Here is a 24,586-nt window from a genome sequence, read left to right as displayed (position 1 = left end):
ATAACCCAATGATGGTGGTCTTCAGGATCAGTCCAGTCTTCATCTTGGTTGTTCTCCCCCCATCCTCACTCTCTGACCTCTGGTGGGGCTCAGCCCCGCTGTTATTCATGACTAAATCATGGACTAAATAAGGAAGTGCAGGACTTCTTGTGTTGGGAAGATGGCAATGAGTGATAGAGGGGGTGGGGACACTCGTCCTATAATCCCCTCATCACTGTCACTCCTATAAAAGACAGTTCTCGTTGTTTCCTCACTCTCTGACTAAGGTCCATGAATAAAGAAATGATCTGGTAGGAGATCAGAGGACCCATTTACTAGTTACCTTGAGGGGGGAATTGTAAGATCCTCAGAGACAAAGCTGCCTGATGTGGGCGGAGTCCTGGTTTAGGGGAACCAATCAGCTCATGTCTAGTAATAATCTTTGTATTTCTATTTTAGTAGATGGACGGGAGATGAGGAAAACCTCAGAGGATTGTCTCACTTTGTCTCCAGACTGTAAAGTAGAAGATGAGGACATCACACAGTATAGTCCAGGAGAAAACCCGACTACCTCAAATGTCCATCCGGCACCACACAGTGTAGATGGACCATCGTATTCCTCTTATCCTGAGGAACCTCAGACTGTGAGGGACAGTGCCGGACCATCGTATTCCTCTTATCCTGAGGAACCTCAGACTGTGCGGGACGGTGCCGGACCATCCTATTCCTCTTATCCTGAGGAACCTCAGACTGTGAGGGACGGTGCCGGACCATCGTATTCCTCTTATCCTGAGGAACCTCAGACTGTGCGGGACGGTGCCGGACCATCGTATTCCTCTTATCCTGAGGAACCTCAGACTGTGAGGGACGGTGCCGGACCATCGTATTCCTCTTATCCTGAGGAACCTCAGACTGTGAGGGACGGTGCCGGACCATCGTATTCCTCTTATCCTGAGGAACCTCAGACTGTGCGGGACGGTGCCGGACCATCGTATTGCTCTTATCCTGAGGAACCTCAGACTGTGAGGGACGGTGCTGTTTTTCCAACACATAAGAGGTTTTTCTGTACTGAGTGCGGGAAGTGTTTCGTTTCTAAATACAAACTTGATGTGCATAAAAGATCTCACACAGGGGAGAAGGTGTGTTCATGTCCTGAGTGTGGGAAATGTTTTTCACAGAAGCCACATCTTTACACACATCAGAGAACTCACACGGGGGAAAAACCACATGTCTGTTCTGAGTGCGGAAAATGCTTTTCACAGAAGTCCGATCTCAAAAGACACAAAATGTCTCACACGGGGGAAAAGCCGTTTTCCTGTCCTGAGTGCGGGAAATGTTTTTCAAGGAATTCCGATCTCAACAAACACCAAATGACTCACACGGGGGAGAAGCTGCATTGCTGTCCTGAGTGTGGAAAATGTTTTGTAGATAAATCAGTACTTGTCGTACATCTGAGGTCTCACACGGGAGAAAAGCCATATTTCTGTTCCGAGTGTGGGAAAAAATTTACGCAGCAGTCCCATCTTCTCATACATCAGAGGTCTCACACGGCTGAGAAGCCATATTCCTGTGCTGAGTGCAGGAAATGTTTTTCAGACAAGTCGACATTCCTCACACATCAAAGGTCTCACATGGGGGAAAAACCATATTTCTGTTTTGAGTGTGGGAAATGCTTTTCAAAGAAATCCACTCTCAACATTCACTTAAGGTCTCACACAGGAGAGAAACCGTATTCCTGTCCTGAGTGCGGGAAATGTTTTTCACACAAGTCCTCTCTTAACAATCATCAGAGATTACACACAGGTGAGAAGCCATATAGCTGTCCTGTGTGCGGGAAAAGTTTTTCAAATAAGCCCAATTTTTACAGACATCAGAGATCTCACAAGGGGGAGAAGCCACTTTCCTGTCCTGAGTGAGGGAAATGTTCCTCACTGAAGTCCTGTCTTCCTGTACATCAGGGGTCCCACACAACCCTCGAGGTGTATTAGTGAGTGCGGGAAATGTCTTGTATATGAATGTTGCTGGACATGTGGGGAAGAAGCACACCCTGATATACACCTCAGATATACTCCATGGCTGATCTTCATCATGTAAGAAACAGTTGATAAGGAGATCAGAGATCACCAAAGACATGGATGAAGTGTTGTACCGTGTTGGCCATTGATAGCAGGAGAAAAATAAAAATGGAGTCATTACCTCTCATTGGCTGAGTACATTTTGTGGTGTAAACTCTTGCAAGAGGTCTGTTTTCTCAAGTCGTCTTCCAGGACGAAACACGTTAACCTTACCACTTAAAAGGCAGTCCTCTAGGGCTTTTAAAATAAAAATGGAGTCATTACCTCTCATTGGCTGAGTACATTTTGTGGTGGAAGATTTCACAAACACTTACAGGTCTGTTCCTTAAACTTTGTAGAATGAATGTGTAAAGGAAATGTGTAAGTTCTGTATAGAATTGTATTGTATTTTGTATGTATTGCACACGGCACTAATAATGTTTTCATTACATGTTTGCATTCTTTCCAGTCCTGATTAGAATTAGCCTGCCTATGTTACGCCCCTTGTTACCATAAAAGTACAATTGTAATATTAATGTGATAGCTACGTAATCATGGCTGAGTACATTTTGTGGTGTAAACTCTTGCAAGAGGTCTGTTTTCTCAAGTCGTCCTCCAGGACGAAACACATCACCACTTAAAAGGCAGTCCTCTACACCTTTTAAAATAAAAATGGAGTCATTACCTCTCTTTGGCTGAGTACATTTTGTGGTATTGAGACTTAGAGGTCTATACTCTTGCAAGAGGTCTGTTTTCTCAAGTCGTCTTCCAGGACGAAACACGTTAACCCCACCACTGAAAGGCGGTCCTCTATGCCTTTTAAGATAAAAATGGAGTTATTACCTCTCATTGGCTGAGTACGTTTTGTGGTGCGGAGACTTAGAGGTCTATTATGAATAAGAAAACAAATAGTTGATGGAATGTGGCACAGGTTTGCCCAGCCGTGACAAATATTGTCCATATTTTATATAACTGTGATTTTCTATGATCATTGCCTCCATCTAGTGTCCATAATTCTGTATCACAATGTAGGGCCCCCCTGGGTCTACTGAAGGCAGGGCGTCACCACCAGGGGTGGGGGGGGGGGCGAGCTAGCATGTACCCCAGGGCTGAGTCCAAGGCTACATTGGGGAGTTTTGAACAAAAATTGGGCGCCAGTTACTTTTTGATCTTTTCAAAGCTTTAACCACTTAAGGACCTGGTCTATTTTTTAAACTTGTTTTTACAAAGTAAAATCTTCTTTTTTTTCTAGAAAATTACTTAGAACACCCAAACATTATGTTTTTTTCCAGACACCCTAGAGAATGAAATGGCGGTCGTTGCAATACTTTATGTCACACCGTATTTGCGCATCGGTTTTACCAACGCAATTTTTTTGAAAAAAAATACACTTTTTTAAATAAAAAAAAAAGAAAACAGTAGTTAGCCCAATTTGTTTTTATATTGTGAAAGCTAATGCTACGCCAAGTAAATTAATACCTAACCTGTAATGCTTCAAAACTGCGCCCGCTCATGGAATGGCGACAAACTTTGACGCTTAAAAATCTCCATAGGTGACGTTTAAAAATTTCTACAGGTTACCAGTTTTGAGTTACAGAGGAGGTCTAGAATGATTGCTCTCACTCTATCGATCGCGGCGATACCTCACATGTGTGGTTTGAACACCGTTTACATATGTGGGCGCGACTTACGTCTGCGTGCGAGCTCGGAGGGACGGGGCGCTTTACATTTTTAATTTTTTTTTTCTTATTTATTTTATTTTTTATTTTTACACTGTCCCTTTAAAAAAAAAAATGAGATCACTTTTATTCCTATTACAAGGAATGTAAACATGACAGGACCTCTTAAATATGAGATCTGGGGGGTCAAAAAGACCTCGGATCTCACATTTACAAAAAAAAAATGACCCTTTTTAAGGCCGTTGGGCAGAAGTGACATTTGACGTCGCTTCCGTCATCCAACGGCATTGAGTCGAGTGGGGGGGCCACCATTCCCTCCCTTGACTTAGTGCCTCTGAGGGGAAAGGAACGGATCGTCTCCGCCGCTACAGACGGCTCCAGTAAGCGGCTTAGACGACCGAAACATGGCGGGAGGGGGGGTGGGCACCTCTCCCACCGACGATGAAAAGTGATCTTGCTGCGAATCCGCCACAGAGACCACTTTTATCTTAAAGCGCACCACCCGCCATTTAAGAAAATACCGGGGTTATGGCAGCTATCTGCTGCCATAACCCCGGTATTTAAAGTCAAACGTCAAAGTACCGGCATATATCGATGGCGGGCGGTCCGGAAGTGGTTAATGGAGAACGTGGAAGGAAGTAGTAGGAGAAAGGGTTGGGGGTCTCAGATACCAGGAGCAGATCACTTATAGACTCCTTGGATCCCGAAAAAGTACAGCTTCACAGTAGTAGAACCTTTAAGCCGACCCGGCGATACTTCAAACACGTTTTCCGATGTAGACAAAGATTCGGCTTCACAGTGTCAGAACCTATAAGCCGACCCGGCGACACTGTAAGCATGTTTTAGATGTAGGTGCGTCCTTCAAACGAGTCACCATACCCTTCTGGGTGACCAGCCTGCATCCAGGCTCTCTCCAGCATGAGTCCTCCCCTGGATCTTCTCTATTTGGTTTGACTTCTTCCACGCCGAGCAAGACAGCCTGAGGACCACCTCCAGGATTAGTAGTCGCCCAGACAGGCATCTAGGTCTACTTGCAGAGCTCACTTCAGCAGCACATCTCCAGGCCAGGAGGGCCTGAGGCAAGAGAGTGAGCACATGGCCCAGCCCAAATATAGATCCTCTTCCAGAACTTAACCTAGTTGTACTTTTCATACTGGCCTGCGGTACCAGTGACTCCAACTGGCGACAGTGAGAAATGTACAACATAATTGAGCTTAGGGAAAGAACAGATAAACTGTACAATCAATCTGAGATGGCTACAGCCCAGCCCGAAACTACATTTATATTATAACCCCAGTTTAGGACCAGGGGGCTACAACAATCCTTTTCCACATGGAAGAATTTCAGGAACAATACCTCATTATTGGCCACTAGATGGAGCTGACACTCATTGGAAATCTGGAACAAAAAGTTTAGGTTGGGACTTTATATGAGACCATGACCATCCAGTACACAGGTCTCCATCCCTATGTATATGAGAAAAGTAAGGGGGAGTTAGGGGAAGGGGGACAATTGGGACTTTATATGAAACCCTAGTGGTGTGTTTCATATAAAGTCTCAATTGTCCCCCTTCCCCTAACTCCCCCTTACTCTACTCATTGGAAATCACTCTGCTAATTACAATACGGCCAGAATTGATCGCATCTGGGCTAATTCTTGTCACACTCATCCAACAAATCTTCTGTACATTGATCCCTTGGTTTCCGTCATCAGGCATGGTTTCCTACAAACGCCGGAGATATTATACCCATTCACTTATGACTACATGGCAAAAATCTGGCACTGTAGTATTAATACCACAGTTTGGCCACTAGATGGAGCTGACCGTCATAGGAAATCACTCATTTAAAGTGGTTGTTAAGCCACTTGTATAAAATGCTCCCATCCCCTCTGTATTAGGACAATATGTTCCCCTGTGCCTGTGTTGTATCATAAATCTGCTTATCTGTACTGATAACACACCTTCTTCCTGCCATCAGTTGTCTTTTCTCTCCTCTCCTCTGCCAGCTGAGAGTTCCAAGGGGGGATGGGGGCGAGCACTGCCACTGACATCAGCTAGGGAGGAGAGGAGAGAGGAGAGACAGAGCCAAGGAGTCATGTGATAATCATATTTATGATATAACACAGACACAGGGGAACTTCTTGTTCTAATACAGAGGGGATGGGAGCTTTTCAGGTTAAGTATGAGAGCCAAGCAGACAAACAGAGAGGAGAGAGGCTACGTGTTCACAGGAAGGGGGATGGGGAGGAAGGGGGAGCTGAGAGGAGAATAGGAGAGACATGCACAGACTACGATCTCTCAGCTCAGCAGACATGGTAATCGTGGTCAGAACTCCGGGGGGGAGGAGTCAGGACATGGCATTATCAAACGGCTATTGTAGGAGATACAGAGGGATCATTTAAAAAGCACCACGCTGCTAATTGCACATTAAAGGGACAGGAGCAGCATTTTTTTTGGCGGGGGGGTTTAACAAACACTTTAAATATTGCCAGAATTGTCTGGGTGATATCGCTGCCCTTCTAACCTACATAAATTAGATCCTGACGTACCAGACATGTGCCGGAGATGCTTACAGGCCCCTGACACCATGACACACATTTGGGGGCACATGCCCACAAATTACCCCCTTTTGGGATAAAATTATCCATCTCTATGACGATCTTGTGGGGGGTGGAATTTCCAAATGAACCCCACATAACTGTTAGACGTGTGCAATTCCTTTTGGTCTGGATTCGTTTTTCGACAAAAATATTTAGAGAATATTTAAATTTATGAAACTAGGGTTGCACTGATACTAGTACTTGTACTCGTGCAAATGCTCCGATGCCTAACCCGATACCTGGACAGTCAGGGATGATCGGTACAGCGGTGGGGGGCCTTTGCATGCACCAATCTCTCTGTAAAGATTTCAATAAAGCAGCTGAGGAGCCACTTCTCCTCCTCTCCCCCCCGTGGCTTTTAGCTGCTTTATTGAAATCTATACAGGGAGACCGGTGCTTGTAAAGGCCCCCACCGCTGCACTGATCATCCCTGACTGTCCCCTGTGTCCTCCGTTTCCTCCTCTGTGGCTCCTAAGGTCCCCACCATGTCCTCCTTCAGTCCTCCTCTGTCCTCCTACGCTCCCCTTCTGTGTCCTTCTCCACTCCACCTCTGTGTCCTTTGCTCCCCCTCCAGGTCCTTCTCCGCTCTTTATCCGCTCCCCCTCCATGTCCTCCCTCTCCACTATCCCCTCCGGTCCTTCTCCGCTCCCCCTCCGGGTCCTTCTCTGCTCCTTCTTCGTTCCCCCTCCGTGTCCTCCTCCCCTCCTCCTCCAATCCCGCTCCATGTCCTTCTCCACTCCCCCTCCGTGTCCTCCTCTGCTCCCCCTCCGTGTCCTCTGCTCCCCCTCTGTGTCCTCCTCTGCTCCCCCTCTGTGTCCTCCTCTGCTCCCCCTCTGTGTCCTCCTCCCCTCTTCCTCCAATCCTGCTCCATGTCCTTCTCCGCTCCCCCATAGGGTCCTTCTCCACCCCCTCTCCGTGTCCTCCTCTGCTCCCCCTCCGTGTCCTCTGCTCCCATTCCCTGTCCTCCTCTGCTCCCCCTCCATGTTCTCCTCCACTCTCCCTCCGTTTCCTTCGCTCCCCCTCTAGGTTCTTCTCCGCTCTTTCTCCGCTCCCCCTCTGTGTCCTCCTACGCTCCTTCTCTGCTTTCCCTCCATGTCCTTCTCCGCTCCCCCTCTGGGTCCTTCTCCGCTCCCCCTTCGTGTACTCCTCCTCTCCCCCTTCAGGTACTCCTCCTCTCCCCCTCCGTGTCCTCATCCACTCCCCCTCCATGTCCTCCTCCTCTCCCCCTCCGTGTCCTCATCCACTCCCCCTCTGTGTCCTCCTCCACTCCCCCTTCATTTCCTCCTCCGTCCCCCTCCGTGTCCTCCTTCACCCCCCCTCCACGTACTCCTCCGCTCCCCCTCCATGTCCTCCTCCGCTCCCCTCCGTGTCCTCCTTTCGCCCCCCTCCATGTACTCCTTCGCCCCCCTCCGTGTACTCCTCTCCCCCTCCGTGTCCTCCTCCTCTCCCCCTCGATGTCCTCCTTCGTCCCCCCTCCATATACTCCTCCGCCCCCCCTCTGTGTACTCCTCTCCCCCTCTGTGTCCTCCTCCTCTCTCCCTCAACGTCCTCCTTCACGCCCCCTCCATGTACTCCTCCACCCCCTCTCCGTGTACTCCTCCTCTCCCCCTCCATGTCCTCCTTCGCCCCCCCCACTGTGTACTCCTACGCTCCCCCTCCATGTCCTCCTTCGCCCCCCCCCCTCCATGTACTCCTCTCCCTCTCCGTGTCCTCCTCCTCTCCCCCTCTGTGTCCTCCTCCGCTACCCCTTCTGGAACTTAGAGGGGCATCCTCTATTAGTATAAATGGCTTGGTACAGAGGCAAATTAGAATTAATTAAACGCATCCAAAAGGGCATTGTGGGAGGAGAGACTTGTTTCCAACACATAGTAATTGCCTTACGAGCCTAAAATAACAGGAGGCTGATAAGGGTCTTTTTATCCACCATTGCAGCCAACAATTCCACCAGACCCAGTAAACATTATTGTGGTTCAAGGGGAAAGACAATTTGTGTCGCGCTACCTATCACTTCCAATACGTCTTGTCAATATTGTACTATAGCCAGACATGTCCAAAAGATGTGAAAAGTTTGGTGCAAGCAGCGCCAGCATGCTGGGGAAAGTGAGGTAATCATCCTATGGACTCTGTACGGAGTATAGTAAGCTCGGTGTAAGATTTTAAATTGGATCATTTTATCCCAAATGAGAGAAGGGAAAGTCACAGATCTCTTTCCAGTCTTCATCGTCCAGGAATATCCACAGTCCATTTCTGGCGTAATGAGGATAGCTCGGGACCGACCGCCACTAAAAGATAGGGATACAATTCAGAGGTGGGCTTCTCCATGTCTGGTGCTTTAAGGATAGGGCTGCCACCTCATCCCTTTAAACCCAAACACATATGAATTACACAGGTTCTGTGGCTGATTAAGGTATAATTAAACTCACTTGGTGTCTTATCTGCATTAAAGTAATGTTAGAACCTGTGTAATTCGTATGTGTCCGGGTTTAAAGGGATGAGGTGGCGACCCTATCTAAGGATAGCCTCCAGCTCAGAGTATGAGAGAGACAATTGGTGCCCTGAAGATTGACAAGTGAAGGCACGGGAAACCTGAAGGTATCTAAAATAATAGTGGGAGGGTAAATTAAATTTGGATCTAAGGGTATGGAAGGGTAGTAGGCCAGTGCTTCCAGCTATATGCTTCTAGGTTTTTCTTTTATATAGGATCCCCAAGCCTGGGGATCCGGGACAGTATAAAAGTGTGGAAGAGAGGGATTTAACCAAAGAGGGATATGTGGAGATAGGGTAGCAGGGGGAGAAATGGAAGGTATTTATTTCTACCCCCCTTGGTGGGAGTGGAGTTGACCCCATCTATAAGGATATACAGTACATACACACACAGCAGGCCGTGTTCATACTACGAGTCGTTTGACGGGGCTGCAGTTCCTCTGACCTCCACAAGATGGAGATCTAATTCCTGCAGACAGGAAGTCTCTATAGAAGACAGGAAGTGATGTCAGGGACAGACAGGAAGTGATGTCAGGTTATAAATAGGTTGTTCCGAGTGAGAGGTGAGTCGGGAGGAGGTAGAGAGGAGACATTGCTGGAAGTGGCAGCAGAGGAGGTAATAAGATCTCATTTTCTATTTACACCCAGTAACCCCCCCGTCATGTCCGTCCTCTTCCTCCATAGTCACTATGACGTCTTTTATCTCCAGCAGATGATGATACACACATATATAGTGTGGAAACCTAGATTAACCCCTCCAGGGGCAGAACATTTCCTTCATTTTGGGGATGTGTCGCTTTTCCATCAATTTCACCTTTTCAGTTTATACTAACGGAGTATGGGGGTTTTATTTAGGGGGCGGGGGGGGGTTTACAAAATGTATGTTTGATTTTATGAAAGCGCTACGTAAACTGTTGGCGCTATATAAATACTGTATAATAAAAAAAATAATTATAAGTTTTATGGTGGAGGAAACAACTATTCCTGATGTCTGTGAAGGTTCAACACAAGGGATGTGTCTGGATGGTGACTGTATCATTGTGTGTGTCAGGTTCCTATAAGGTGTCAGGATGTCACTGTCTATTTCTCCATGGAGGAGTGGGAGTATTTAGAAGGACACAAGGATCTCTACAAGGACGTCATGATGGACAATCAGCCGCCCCTCACATCACCGGGTAAGAGGAGACTTTATTGTAAAGGAGAGAGCAGTACGGAGGGTCCACCTAGATCCCCCATCATCTGATAAACACATAGAAACAATGTATTCAGTCAGTGTGTGTGTTTCCTACAGATGGATCCAGTAATGGGAACCCACCAGAGAGATGTCCCCGTCCTCTGTATTCCCGGGATTCCATACTAAAAGAACACAACTATGCAAAACATCGTCAGGTAGGACAACTATTTGTAGTTATGATTTATACACAAACATGTTTGTTACAATGAACGTTTTATTTAATATTCAGAGTGGAAACCTCAGGGATGATAATATTGATGTTAAAGAAGAGTATAAAGAGGAGGATGAGGAGTATGGAGTGATGGAGGACTTTTCAGAAGGACACAAGGATATGATGGAGCCACCTAATACCAGGAACCCACCAGAGAGATGTCCCCGTCCTCTGTATTCCCGGGATTCCACACAGGAAGGTCACACCATCCCTCACCATCATCAGGTAGATGAGGAACGATCACTGATAGTATCATTAGTATTTAGAGATGGGCCGAACCGCGAACTCCGTTCAAGTCTATGGGACCCGAACATGAGAAAGAGTCCCCATTTTGAATTTTATGTGCCATAAAAAGGGGTTAGAGGGTCCAGGTACTGCTCTTTGGGGACACGTATCAATGCAAAAAATGTTTTCTAAAAACAATTGTTTTTAACCACTTCAGCTCGGGAAGGATTTACCCCTTCCTGACCAGGCCATTTTTTTGTGATACAGCACTGCGTTACTTTAACTGACAGTTGCGCGGTCATGCGACATTGTACCCAAACTAAATTGATGTCCTTTTTTTTCCCCACAAATGAAGCTTTCTTTTGGTGGTATTTGATCACCTCTGCGGTTTTTATTTTTTGCGCTATAAACAAAAGAAGACAGACAATTTTGAAAAAAAATAATATTTTTTTACTTACTGCTATAAAACATACCCAATACATTTTTTTAAAAAAAAATCTAATTTTTTCATCAATTTAGGCCAATATATATTCTGCTACATATGTTTGGTAAAAAGAAATCCCAATAAGTGTATATTGATTGGTTTGCGCAAAAAATATAGCGCCTGCAAACTATGGAGTAAATTTATGGACTTTTTATTTTTTGTATTGTTTATTATTATAATATAATTAAAAAAAAAAAAAAAATATATATATATATATATATATATATATATATATATATATATATATATATATATATATATATTTTTTTTTTTTTTTTATTATATTATATATTATTTTTTAAATTTTTTTTACTAGTAATGACGACAAGTGATTTTTTTTTTTTAGCGGGACTCCGACATTGCGTTGGACAAATCTGTGACACTTTTTGGGGACCAGTGACATCAATACAGTGATCAATGCTAAAAAAATGCACTGTCACTGTATAAATAACACTGACAGGGAAGGAGTTAACGCCAGGGGGGGATCAAGGGGTTAAGTGTGTCCCTAGGGAGTGCTTTCTAACTGTGGGGGTAGTGGATGCACTGGATAAAAGGAGAGATCATTTCTCCCACGCCTTCGCCTTGGTCAACGTATCTAGAGATTCTCTCTCTGCTGTGTTCTTGCTAAAGACTTGCCTGGCTGACGTCCCTTCTGGTTCCTGATCCTGTTTGTTGTCGCCGACTATGCTGATCTCTGGCTTTCTGATTTACTGGCTTGTTCTGACTAACCCGCTTTCATTACCGAACTCTTGCTATGTTTTGACTACGTTTTACTATTTGCGCCATTTTTGCCACTATATTAAAAGGTGTGATTTTTTTTTTTTACTGCATTTTCTGTCCCCGTCTGATTCATGGTTCCTGACAGTAGGCGAAGGCCATGAATTCAGAAGATGCAGCCAATCCACCTAGTGGTAATATTTTTTTCCAGATTGGATGACCAGGATCACCGTCTGGATCAGTTTGCCATGGCGTTACAAACGCTGCTGAGTTGCATGGCTCACCTGGATCCTCCCACTGAGGCTGTTCCGGTATACATCTGGAGTTGCAGGCCGTCCCTGCTGCTGCTCCAGTCTCTGTGGAGGCACCCACCTTGAGTATTACCTCTATAAGAGGTATGTCTGGTTCCTCTCCGCTTCCCCATCGGTTTGGAGGCGATCCAGTTCAATGCAGAGGGTTTCTCAACCAGGTTAGGATACTCTTTAAGATGCTGCCCCAGGCGATCCCCACGGACAGAAGCAAAGTCGGTTTCATAATTTCTTTGCTTTCTGAGAGAGCCTTGGCCTGGGCAAACCCTCTATGGGAGATGCAAAAAACCATTGTCTTGAGTTACCCAGAGTTTGTGGCTTCCTTTAAAAGGGTGTTTGACGTTCCTGCTCGCTCCACTTCTGCTGCCAGGAACCTCATGTCCATCAGAGTACGAGAACTGTTGCTGGATACGCCATTGAATTCCGTACTCTGGCAGCAGAGGTCGCTTGGAACAATGAGGCCCTCGTGGCTGCTTTCTCTCATGGTCTCTCAGATAACATCAAAAATGAGACAGCATGGGGAGAGCCAATGTCCTTAAAATTATTTACTTACCTAAACCACTGTATGTTATGGCTAATTCACCTTGCAAAATTCCCAAATCCACGTTTTAAAGGCATTGCCTCCATCTGTGTTAGGTTCTTTTGGAACAGGCAGTCCCCTAGAGTTGCGCTTAAAACTCCCCTCACATATGGCAGGTCTGGCATTCCCTAACTTCTACCTTTTACTACCAAGCATCCCAGCTGGGTAACATTCATGACTGGCTTCATCCTAACTCTGATAATGCCTGCACCACTACTGAGGGAGCCATTGTTTCCTCATTCGAGACACTCCACAGCATTGCCTATAGGGGATGCACACCACCTGGACCGGGCATGTCGATAATCCAAAACCTCCCGCTCCCCATTCCGAATGGTAGTTGTGAAAATGTCCGCTCATTCATGGCAGACCTCCCCCAACAGTCCCTTGTGGTTCAACCCTAACCTTAAGGAGTTATGTTCTATACCTGACCCCATCAGATGGTCATCAAAGGGAGTGAAATACCTATGTCATCTATATACCCCCCAGGGTTTTAAATCCTTTTCTCAACAACAGACAGACTTTGACATCCCATCGACATACCTATTTCCAACTCAGACTTGCTATACGTACTCAGTTTGGTTCTATGCTCAGACCTATTAAGACACCTGACCTGGAAAAACGTATTTTACTATTTACAACTCAGACTTGCTATACGTACTCAGTTTGGTTCTCTGCTCAGTCCTATTAAGACACCTCAACTGGAAAAACGTCTGAGAGACCCGGACCAGACGAAACTTATATCCACATATTACTCCACTCTCATGACAGGCACTAACCCTAGGTTTCGGAGGGCTCAAGAGAGGTGGGCCTCCTTTTTGATATCTCTTATCGCAGAAGAGAATTGGTCTGAGTTCTGTGATACGTTCAAAACCTCTGTTATCTCCTCGAGGGACAGGGTGATTCAAGTAAAAATTTTCCATCATTCGCACCCCACCCCTGCTAGACTGTATAAAATGGGACTATCCCCCTCTGCTGACTGCTTCCGCGGTTGCGGACAAACTGCTGATTTTCTCCACTGCTTTTGGACGTGTCCACTGGTACGCGGCTTCTGGGTGGACATGGGGGCCTTCATATCTTCTGCACTGGGTTTGCCAAATATGGCGCACCCTAAAAAACGGTCTGCTGGGCATATTTGGTGACCTCGCTGTCCAGCCTCAGGCTAAGAGACTACTTCGCATCCTCTGTTTCTATGCGAGGAAGTCCCTCCTGCTGACGTGGAAAGGGTCAGAGACCCCAACACGGAATATGTGGATGAAACTTGTCAATGATTCCCTGCCGCTATATAAACTTACCATTGACATCCGTAAGAGGACTAAAGCGTTCCACAAAATATGGGGCACAATATATGGCTAGCCCACTGACCCTCTCCCCTGTACTACCATGACAGGGGTTCACCTTGTGAGTGTTGTATTAAACAGGAACTTCTGTTATGTCCAGGATGTTTAAAAACCGTATCGCTTACTCCTCTGTTGATGTTTTATATCCACTGGTAGATGTAATATCTAGTTTATTATTGCACACTGCCCAGATTTTCATGATATGCTGGAGTAGGAGCATTCTGTTATCGGTGTTGTAGTTTTTGTTTGTGCCTTTTTTGTTTTATGTCTGTATGTCGTAAAACCGCAATAAAAATATCTTTAAAAAAAAAATGAGATAGCAGCCTGGGACATAACTACAGATCTGGAGAAGTTGATCACGTTTGTCATTCTGATTGACTCCAGACTCCGAGAGAGACCTTCCTTTAGGGAGTGCTTGCCGAAGCCTCCTGTACGTTTTGGCTCCAAGCTTTGCGGTCCCACCCGTGCCTCCCTCACCTCCCATACCTCCTGGTACTGAGTCTGCCAATGAAGTAGAACCCATACAGTTGGGCTTCACACGTCTCTCTGCGCAGGAGGAGGGCCTTTAGGAGGAGGGAGAGATTGTGCCTTTATTGTGGCCAGGCAGGTCCTTTCTGAAGTCCTGTCCTACCCATCTGGGAAACGCTTGCACCTGACTTCCTGTAGACCTGTTGTTACGTCCCCAGTTATCCAGAAGGATACGCCCCTGGTTCCGTCACCCTTTCTTGGTCTGAGTCGTCCATCGAGACACAGACTCTAACTGACTCCGGGGCTGCAGGCCTGTTCATAGATGGTGCCTTTGTGTCTAATCATTTGATTCCGCTGCAGCTTCGCGTCACTCCACTTGTCATTGAGGCTATTGACGGGAGACCTCTACAGCCTGTCTATGTGACTCATGAGACTGCTCCATTGACTATGGCCGTAGGGGCTCATCACCATGAGATAATCCAATTTCAAGTTATTTCCTCACCCCATTATCCGGTGGTTATTGGTTATCCTTGGTTACAGAGGCTTCAGGCTGAGGTTCTTTCCGGGCCGCCACAATGCAGTAAAACATGTTTTTGGAAAGTGGCTAAGGTCTTGTGCACCTCTTCACTCTCCTCCCTGCCAGAGGAGTACCGCAAATTTGGCAATGTCTTTGACAAAGGTCAAGCCGGTAGTTTGCCCCAACACCGGGCGCATGATTGCACGATTGACCTTCAATCTGGTGCCATGCCTCCTCGTGGCCAGGTTTACCCTTTGTTTGTCTCGAAGGATAAAGCCATGGAGGACTATGTTGCCGACGCAGTTCCTCGAGGGTTCATCCGCAAATCCTCGTCTACTGCTGGTTCTGGCTTCTTCTGTGTGAAAAAGAAGAGTGGAGAACTGGGAACTTGTATTGATTATAGGGGTCTCAATCGCATCATGATTAAGAACGCGTATCCAATTCCATTGCTTATGGCATACAATCTCGGGAGGATCAAGGAGGGCAATGAATGGAAAACTGTGTTTAATACTAGGACAGGACATTATGAGTACCTCATAATGCCGTTTGGTCTTTGCAAAGCTCTTGCAGTTTTTCAGGAATTTATCAACAATGTCCTCCAAGATATGTTGCAGCAATGTGTGGTGGTTTATCTCAACGATATCCTCATATATTCTAATTCCCTAGAGAACCACCACACAGATGTCTCCCGTGTGCTACAGAGGCTGAGAGATAATAACCTATATTGTAGGTTGGAGAAGTGCGAGTTCCATCGTGCACAGGTTAAATTTCTGGGTTATGTAATTTCTAATGCTAGTTTCTCTGGGTCCATCGAAAAACCATCTGCAGTTCTACAGTGGCCTCGACCCGTAGGTCTACGTCCGCTACAACATTTTCTTGGCTTTGCCAGTTATCGGAAGTTTATTCGTAACTTCTCTTCTCTGGTCAAACCCCTGACTGATATGACCAGAAAAGATGGTAACTCAAAGAGTTGGTCTCTGGATTCCATTAAAGCTTTTGAGTCTCTCAAGGCTGCCTTTGTTTCTGCTCCTGTGTTGGCACATCCTAATCCCAACGTAACCCTTCATTCTTGAGGTTGATGCATCCGCGACTGGAGTTTGTGCCCTTCTGTCTCAACGTCCTACCTCTGAGAGCGCTATGCATCCTTGTGGCTAATTTTCCAAGAAATTGTCTCCTGCAGAATGCATTTAAAAGATTGGGGACAGAGAGCTGTTAGCGATCATTTTAGCTCTTAAAGAATGGGGGCATCTCCTCGAAGGTACCACTGTACCGGTCCTCATTTTGACTGACTACTAGAATTTTCACATTCCTTGTCTGAGTGTAAACATTTATCTCCCAGAAGGGTGTGATAGGCTCTTTCTCTGTCAAGCTTCAATTACGTAGTCTCGTTCTTACCCGGTACCAAGAATGTAAGAAATGATGCATTGTCGCGCCAGTTTTCCTTCGCTTCCAAGATGCAGTCGGTTCCTGTTCCTGTGATACCTCCTGATCGTATTCTGGCCACTGTTCATACCAGTCTCACTTCACCCTCGGGTGACAGAATTCTTGCCGCTCAGATCCACTCTCCTCCCGAGAAACCTTGTGACCGCTGCTTTGTCCCTGAGAGTCTCCACACTGCTTTGCTCCAGACTTACCATTTTTACAAGGCATCTGGCCACCCAGGGAAGAATCAACTCATTTGGGCCATTTCCCAAAAATCCTGGTGGCCTAGTCTCTGCGTGGATGTAGTCGCCTTTATTGCCGATTGTTCCATGTGTTCTCAGTGTAAGACACCATGACACCTTCCAGTGGGTCTCCTACAAGCCATACCCAATGGAGAGAGGCCTTGGACCCACCTGTCTATGGGTTTTATTGTGGAGTTACCCATCTCCCAGGCCAACACAGTTATTCTTATGGTGGTTGACCGGTTCTCGAAAATGTCACATTGTATTCCACTTAAGAAGTTGCCCACATCCAAAGAACTAGCGTCTATTTTTGCTCGGGAGATCTTTCGATCACATGGGCTACCCAAGGTCATCATTTCGGACAGGAGTAGCCATTTTGTCTCCAGATTTTGGCGAGCCTTTTGTGCACAGTTAGGAATTGAGCTTTCCTTCTCCTCCTCCTCTGCAGAGAAAGAGCCAACCAAGCCGTGGAGCAGTTTCTACGCTGCTATATTTTTGACCACCATAACAACTGGTCAGACCTCTTACCTTGTGCGGAGTTTGCTCACAATAGTGCCGATTCCTGATTATCTCTGTTTTTGGCAAATTATTGTTTCCAGCCATCCATGTTGCCTGGCTCATTTGCTCCTCAAAGAATTCCTGCGTTAAAGGAGCATCTCCGTGGTCTTCATTCAACTTGGGTACGGGTTCAAGAGTTCTTGCAACGTGTCAGTGATAGGTACAGACTCCATGCTGACAGCAGGTGCCTACCTACGCCTTCCAACCAGATTGGGGAGAGGGTCTGGCTGTCACCTCGCAACCTCCGACTCCGTGTTCCCTCACTTAAACTGGCACAACGGTTTATTGGGCTGTTCTGTACTCTCCGTAAGATCAACCCAGTGGCTTACACATTAGACCTTCCTTCTAACATGTGTATTTCAAATGTATTTCATGTCTCCTTATTAAAACCTTTGGTGTGTAACCACTTCACCACCTTGGTACCATGTCCTTGCCCGGTTCAGTTTGAGAACCATGAGGAGTATGAGATAGGATCAATCATTGACTCCCGTAGGTTCCGTGGGTGCATACAGTGCCTGGTTCATTGGAAAAGGTACGGTTCGGGAGGAGTGCTCTTGGGTATCACCCTCGGATGTACATGCTCCTGTCCTCCTCCTTTCCATAGACATTTTCCCCTCAAATATGGTGGCCCTCCAAGGGAGGAGGGGTAGTTGAGGAGGGAGTACTGTCAGGGCTGGGCTCAGCCCTCCCTTCTCAGTGCTCAGCTGTCTGTTAATTTGCAGCACTCATCGGTCTGCAGTGCCTCACCTGGTGATTATTTCCTGCTCGTCAGCCAGCCCCTTCTGGCTATTTAAACTGCCTGGTTCATTTCTCCCATGCCTTCACCTTGGTCAACATAGCAGAAGATTCTCTGCTGTGTTCCTGTTAAAGACTTGCCTGGCTAACGTCCCTTTTGGTTCCTGATCCTGTTTGCTGTCTCCGACTACACTGATCTCTGGCTTCCTGATTTACTGGCTAGCACTGACTACCTGCTTTGATTACCCAACCCTGGCTATGTTTTGATTACGTTTACTATTTGTACCATTTTATCAAAAGGTTTTTACTGCATTTTCTGTCTTCATCTGATTCATGGTTCATGACAGATCTCTTTTACTCCCTGACAGAGCAACGGTCTGCCTTGTTTACATAGGCAGACCACTATTCTTTCTTTTTCCGCCAAACGATCGGCGGGTCCTGGTGGCCATTGCGGCTGCCGGACCTGCTGATTGACTCTCGCTGTGTCCAGTCACAGTGGGAGTGGCGCTCCAGCGGCATGTGCCCCAGATCGTGTGAATGAAATCACATACAGGTACGTGATTTTTCACAGCCGGGCCGCCCTGCCGCAGTATATATGTAGTGGGAGCGGTGCAGAAGAGGTTAAAAGTGCAGTGATTTTAGTGATACTTAAAGTGAAACAATAAAAATGAAAAATTCCTTTAAGTATAGTGCCTGGGGGGTCCTTTTAGTCTGCCTGTAAAGAGGCGTATCTGTACCATGTATAGAACCTGCTGCAGCAAAACTGACTTTAATAAAGAAAAAAATCCCATTTAAATTGACTCGCAGTTACAATTCCCGGCACCCGGCTATATAAAAATTTTTTTTTTAAATCCGGCGTGGGATCCCCGGGATAAACGGTGTTTATCCCCCCCAGAATCTGTACCAGACCCTTATCTGAACATGCAGCCTGGCAGACCAGTAAAGGGGGGGACAAGCAAGCACCCCCCCCCCCTCCGGAACCATACCAGGCCACATGCTCTCAACATGGCAGGGTGTGCTTTGGAGCATGTTGAAGGGGACAAGGGTCACTTCCCCACAACCCTGGGCTGTGGTTGTTGGGATCTGCGGGCGGGGGGCATATTTAGAATATTGAAGCCTCATTTTAACAAGGGGGGCCTCCAGATCCCAGCCCCCCCCCCATGTGAATGGGTATGGGGTACGTTGTACTCCTACCCTTTCCCCTAAAAAAAAAAAAAAAAGTGTCAAAAATAAACACTGCCACCACCGGAGCCCAAAACCCCCCCGAAAAATGTTCCATTGTCCATGAAGGCTGACCGCCTACTGTTTGACAGTTCTTATAGGTAAGGGGCGGAGCTACCTGGCGACGTTACCTGGTGGCCACACCCCATTGTGACATCACTGATCGATGCATACTGGACCTGGTATGGAGGGGGGGGATGCCATGGCGGGTTTTTTTTCACATTTTTATTGCCGGCAATGTTTTTTTGTTTTTTCCTTCAGCTGTCAGCAGAGAAGCCCACTGACAGCTGATGACTCATCAGTTGTTAAGGATGACGTGGCCGGCTTCCCGGCCCCACTCCTTAACAACCAGCTATTCACTGTGTCCTGATTGGAGAAAGCTTTGCCCAATTAGAGCTTAGAATGCTCTGTGCAGCCCGAATTCGGGTGTTCGCCGAACGGGCGAACAGGCGATGTTTGGGCCAAACCTTTCACCCAACTCTAATTAGGACCTGTACATTATCTGCATTGTTACAATTGATGTCAATTTTATTATATATTCAGAGTGGAAACCTGAGAGATTCTAAAGTTGAGGTTAAAGAAGAGATAAAAGAGGAGGATGATGAGGATGGGGTGACGGAGGAAGAACACAAAGATCTGTACCAGGACACCATGGTGGAGTCATCCAGCTACAGAAACCCACCAGAGAGATGTCCCCGTCCTCTGTATTCCCGGGATTCCACACAGGAAGATCACACCATCCCTCACTGTTACAAGGTTGGTGAGACGGAGCTTCTAGAATATGGACTCGTGGAGACAATGTGTGTGTGTTTTTTTTTTTTTTGTGATGTCACAATAATAAATCTTATATCTTACAGATGATATTCTCTCTCATTCTCTTGGTTTAGAGTGGAGATCCAATCGATATAGAATTTGAGGTTAAATCAGAAGAAGAAGAGACGTATGTGAGGGATGATCAGCAGTCTATGGAGGAGGATGGAATAACGGGGACATTTATAGAGGAGGACACTCCTACAGAGATCAGCACAGGTGGGTCATTAACACTAAATACATTCCAGCTCTGTACCAGCACGTGGGAGGCAATTGTGGCATCGTTGGGCAAGGCAGTTAGCAGAAAGGTCCACGTAACTGCTAACACGTGGTCCAGCAGGCATGGTCAGGGATGCTACATTTCGTTCACGGCACACTGGGGAACTCTGCTTGCAAGTAGGAAGGATACAGGACAGGGCTTGTTTTGCCACTATGTCTCCATACAGACAATGATGATGATGATGAGATTTTGTCTCCTCCTCCTCCATGCACTCCTCTGTTGAATTCTCCTATAAACCAACAGTATCACCCAAGCATTGAAGGGGCTATTCAATGAGTCAGGATAAAGATGCCATGCAGTGCTTCAGCTGGTCTGTCTAGGGGACTGGAGCAGAGATTCTTTCTGCTCTGCAGGGTCAGGCCCAGGGGAGGTTCATGCCATACCAGCTTGAGCCAGGAATGGTGGTGTGTGATAATGGCACAAACCTCCTGTCTGCCCTTCGACAGGGAAAGTTGACACATGTGCCTGGCTTGGCACATGTCTTCAATTTGGTGGTGCAGCATTTCCTAAATGGGTACCCAGGGTTGCAAGATCTTCTAAGGCAAGCCAGAAGAGTCTGTAGCCATTTCAGGTGGTCATACACAGCCAGTGTTGTGTGTAGAGACGTATGTGAGGGATGATCAGCAGTCTATGGAGGAGGATGGAATAACGGGGACATTTATAGAGGAGGACACTCCTACAGAGATCAGCACAGGTGGGTCATTAACACTAAATACATTCCTCCACTCATACTGCTCACTGATTGGTCCAGAGTAGGGCGGGGGCTGGGTGATATCAGCCTGTAATCTCCTGGTCACTTTCCTGAGCTGTGTTCCCCGTCCTGTATTCCTGTATTTCTCTCGGATAATCTTCCTTCTCTGTGCTGCAGACACAATTTATGTATCTAGACTGGATTTATGGAGATTCTGGGGTTCAGCTGGCAGCAAAATGTTGATTTTCACCATAGGTGTTGCTTGACCTATCATAAACCATTTATATTGTACATTACATACTCCTGACCCCTGCACTATATACTCTATGTTGTACATTACATACTCCTGACTTCTGCTCTCTCCCCTCCACCCACTGCTATATATACACATAATATGTATTCTCTTTTGTTACACCCATTTCCTACCAGCTGGACATTTTATATCTGATTATTTGATTGGAGCACAGACTTTTACATGTTGATAATAATGTGATAACATCCTCCAACTTTGGAACCCTAAACAGAAAGTGATAATGAGGGAGGAGTCAATAACCCAATGATGGTGGTCTTCAGGATCAGCCTGGTCTTTATCTTGGTTGGTTAGGGGAACCAATCTGCTCATGTCTAGTAATAATCTTTGTATTTCTATTTTAGTAGATGGACGAGAGATGAGGAAAACCTCAGAGGATTGTCTCACTTTGTCTCCAGACTGTAAAGTAGAAGATGAGGACATCACACAGTATAGTCCAGGAGAAAACCCGACTACCTCAAATGTCCATCCGGCACCACACAGTGTAGATGGACCATCGTATTCCTCTTATCCTGAGGAACCTCAGACTGTAAGGGACGGTGCCGGACCATCGTATTCCTCTTATCCTGAGGAACCTCAGACTGTGAGGGACGGTGCCGGACCATCGTATTCCTCTTATCCTGAGGAACCTCAGACTGTGCGGGACGGTGCCGGACCATCGTATTCCTCTTATCCTGAGGAACCTCAGACTGTGAGGGACGGTGCCGGACCATCGTATTCCTCTTATCCTGAGGAACCTCAGACTGTGAGGGACGGTGCCGGACCATCGTATTCCTCTTATCCTGAGGAACCTCAGACTGTGAGGGACGGTGCCGTCACTCCAACACATAAGAGGTTTCCCTGTACTGAGTGCGGGACGTGTTTCCGTTCTAAATATGATCTTAATGTGCATAAAAGATCTCACACAGGAGAGAAGCCGTATTCCTGTCCTGAGTGCGGGAAGGGTTTCAGTTTTAAAATCAGTCTTAATCTTCATATAAGATCTCACACGGGGGAGAAGCCGTATTCCTGTCTTGAGTGCGGGAAAGGTTTTTCAAAGAAGTCTCATCTTTCCCAGCATCAGAGATTTCACACGGGTCAAGAAACATATTTCTGTTCTGAGTGTGGGAAATGTTTTTCACAGAAGTCTCATCTTTTTAGACATCAGAGATCTCACACGGGGGAAAAACCATATTTTTGTTCTGAGTGCGGGAAATTTTTTTCCATGAAATACGATCTCAACAGACACCAAAGGTCTCACACGGGGGAGAAGCCATATTCTTGTCCTGAGTGCGGAAAACATTTTGCAGCAAGACGCACCCTTAATAACCATAAAAGATCTCACACGGGGGAAAAGCCGTATTCCTGTCCTGACTGTGGAAAATGTTTTTCACAGAAGTCCAATCTTTACACACATCAGAGACGTTTGTTCGGGAAATGTTTTCTAGAGAGATCAGATCTTGTCACACATGGGAAATCTCACACGAGGGAGAAGCCGTATTCCTGTCCTGAATGTGGGAAATATTTTACACAGAAGTCAAGTCTTAGCACACATCAGAGATTTCACCTGGGGGAGAAGCCGTATTCCTGCCCTGACTGCGGAAAATGTTTTGCACAGAAGTCCAATCTTTCCGTACATCAGAGATCTCACACGGGGGAGAAGCCGCATTCCTGTCCTGAGTGCGGGAAATGTTTTTCACAGAAGTCCAGTCTTCGCTTACATCAGAGATTGCACACGGGTGAGAAGCCGTATTCCTGTCCAGAGTGCGGAAAATGTTTTTCTTGGAAGTCCAGTCTTTTCAAACATCAGATAAATTTCTGTGGGAAAAGTTTTGTAGAGAAATCAGATCTTGTCACACATCAGAGATATGACACAGGCGCGGAGCCGTATTCCTGTCCGGTGTGCGGAAAATTATTTTTAAATAAATCAGAGCTTGTCAAACATCAGAGATCTCACACCGGAGAGAAGCCGTATTCCTGTCCTGAGTGTGGGAAATGTTTTTCACAGAAGTGCAATCTTCAAAAACATCAGAAATTGCACATGAGGGAGAAGCCAATTTCCTGTCCTGAGTGCGGGAAATGTTGTTCAGATAAGTCCCATCTTCAAAAACATCAGAAATTGCACACGAGGGAGAAGAAACTTTCCTGTAATGAGTGCGGGATTTGTTTTTCAAAGAAGTCCGATCTGTACAGACACCAGAGACTGCACATGGTGGTGAAGTCATTTTCCTGTCCTGAGTGAGGGAATTGTTCCTCACTGAAGTCCTATCTTCCTGTACATCAGGGGTCCCACACAACCCTCGAGGTGTATTAGTGAGTGCGGGAAATGTCTTGTATATGAATGTTGCTGGACATGTGGGGAAGAAGCACACCCTGATATACACCTCAAATATACTCCATGGCTGATCTTCATCATGTAAGAAAGAGTTCATAGACCTCAACCATAGCCTGACCTTTTGACAAAGATGTCCTATGGAATGAATGATACAACAGTGCCATCTAGAGGTTGGATTGGTAAATGTTTCTCCCATTGAAACATAGTATTGAGAAAGGGGCCACACCCATGTGGGGATAATAAAACTTTCCAACTAAAAAGACAACAACATACAAAAAAGCAGGAAACAGTTGATAAAGAGATCAGAGATCACCAAAGACATGGATGAAGTGTTGTACTGTGTTGGCCATTGATAGCAGGAGAAAAAATAAAAATGGAGTCATTACCTCTTATTGGCTGACTACATTTTGTGGTGTAAACTCTTGCAAGAGGTCTATTTTTACTCAAGACGTCTTCCAGGACGAAACACGTTAACCCCACCACTTAAAAGGCGGTCCTTTAGGCCTTTTAAAATAAAAAATGGAGTCATTACCTCTCATTGGCTGAGTAGATTTTGTGGTGGAAGATTTCACAAACACTTACAGGTCTGTTTCTAAAAAAAAAAATGTTGAACGAATGTGACACGCCTTTGTCTAATCATGACAAATATTGGATTACCGGCTCCATCTAGTGGCAGAAATCTGGCCCTGTGGTATTAATACTGCCATTTGGCCACTAGATGGAGCTGACAGTCATAGGAAATCACTCATTTAGATATGGACAGAATTTGTTGCGACTGGGCCAATGCTTGTCACCTTCCTTTAACACATTTTTTATTTGTTTTCTTCCTCAGGCGCGGTTTACTACAAATGACTGAGATCAGACTCATACACTTTTGAGTTTAGTAGACATCGAAGAATGTAAGTTAATTAATCGCCTGTCAGTGCCACCTATCAATGCCCACCAGTGCCACCTATCAGTGCCCATAAGTGCAGAATATTAGTGCCTCCTGATCAGTGCCCATAAGTGCCACCTCATCAGTGAAGGAGAAAAATTACTTATTTACAAATTTTTTTTTTCAACATTTTCGGTCATTTTTTTTTTTTTTTTTGGGAAAAAAATTAAAATGCCAGCAGTGATTAAATA

At 46.0% G+C, this 24,586-nt stretch overlaps 2 protein-coding genes across 2 annotated transcripts in view; both read left to right on the top strand.

The window, feature by feature from the left end:
• LOC141106826 (uncharacterized) overlaps positions 1–24,586 on the top strand; it is a 559,651-nt gene that overhangs the window by 4,426 nt on the left and 530,639 nt on the right. The window lies entirely within an intron of this gene.
• On the top strand, positions 443–24,100 carry LOC141105003 (uncharacterized). The gene is made up of 3 exons (XM_073594811.1): positions 443–1,818; positions 22,176–22,398; positions 22,615–24,100. The coding sequence occupies exons 1-3, from the start codon at positions 453–455 to the stop codon at positions 23,366–23,368; spliced, it is 2,343 nt and encodes a 780-aa protein (XP_073450912.1). The 5' UTR covers positions 443–452; the 3' UTR covers positions 23,369–24,100.

Source organism: Aquarana catesbeiana, linkage group LG08, assembly GCF_042186555.1.
Source record: "Aquarana catesbeiana isolate 2022-GZ linkage group LG08, ASM4218655v1, whole genome shotgun sequence".
Taxonomy (NCBI): domain Eukaryota; kingdom Metazoa; phylum Chordata; class Amphibia; order Anura; family Ranidae; genus Aquarana; species Aquarana catesbeiana.
Note: the sequence above shows the minus strand (reverse complement) of the source record. Positions and strands in the feature narration are given on the sequence as shown.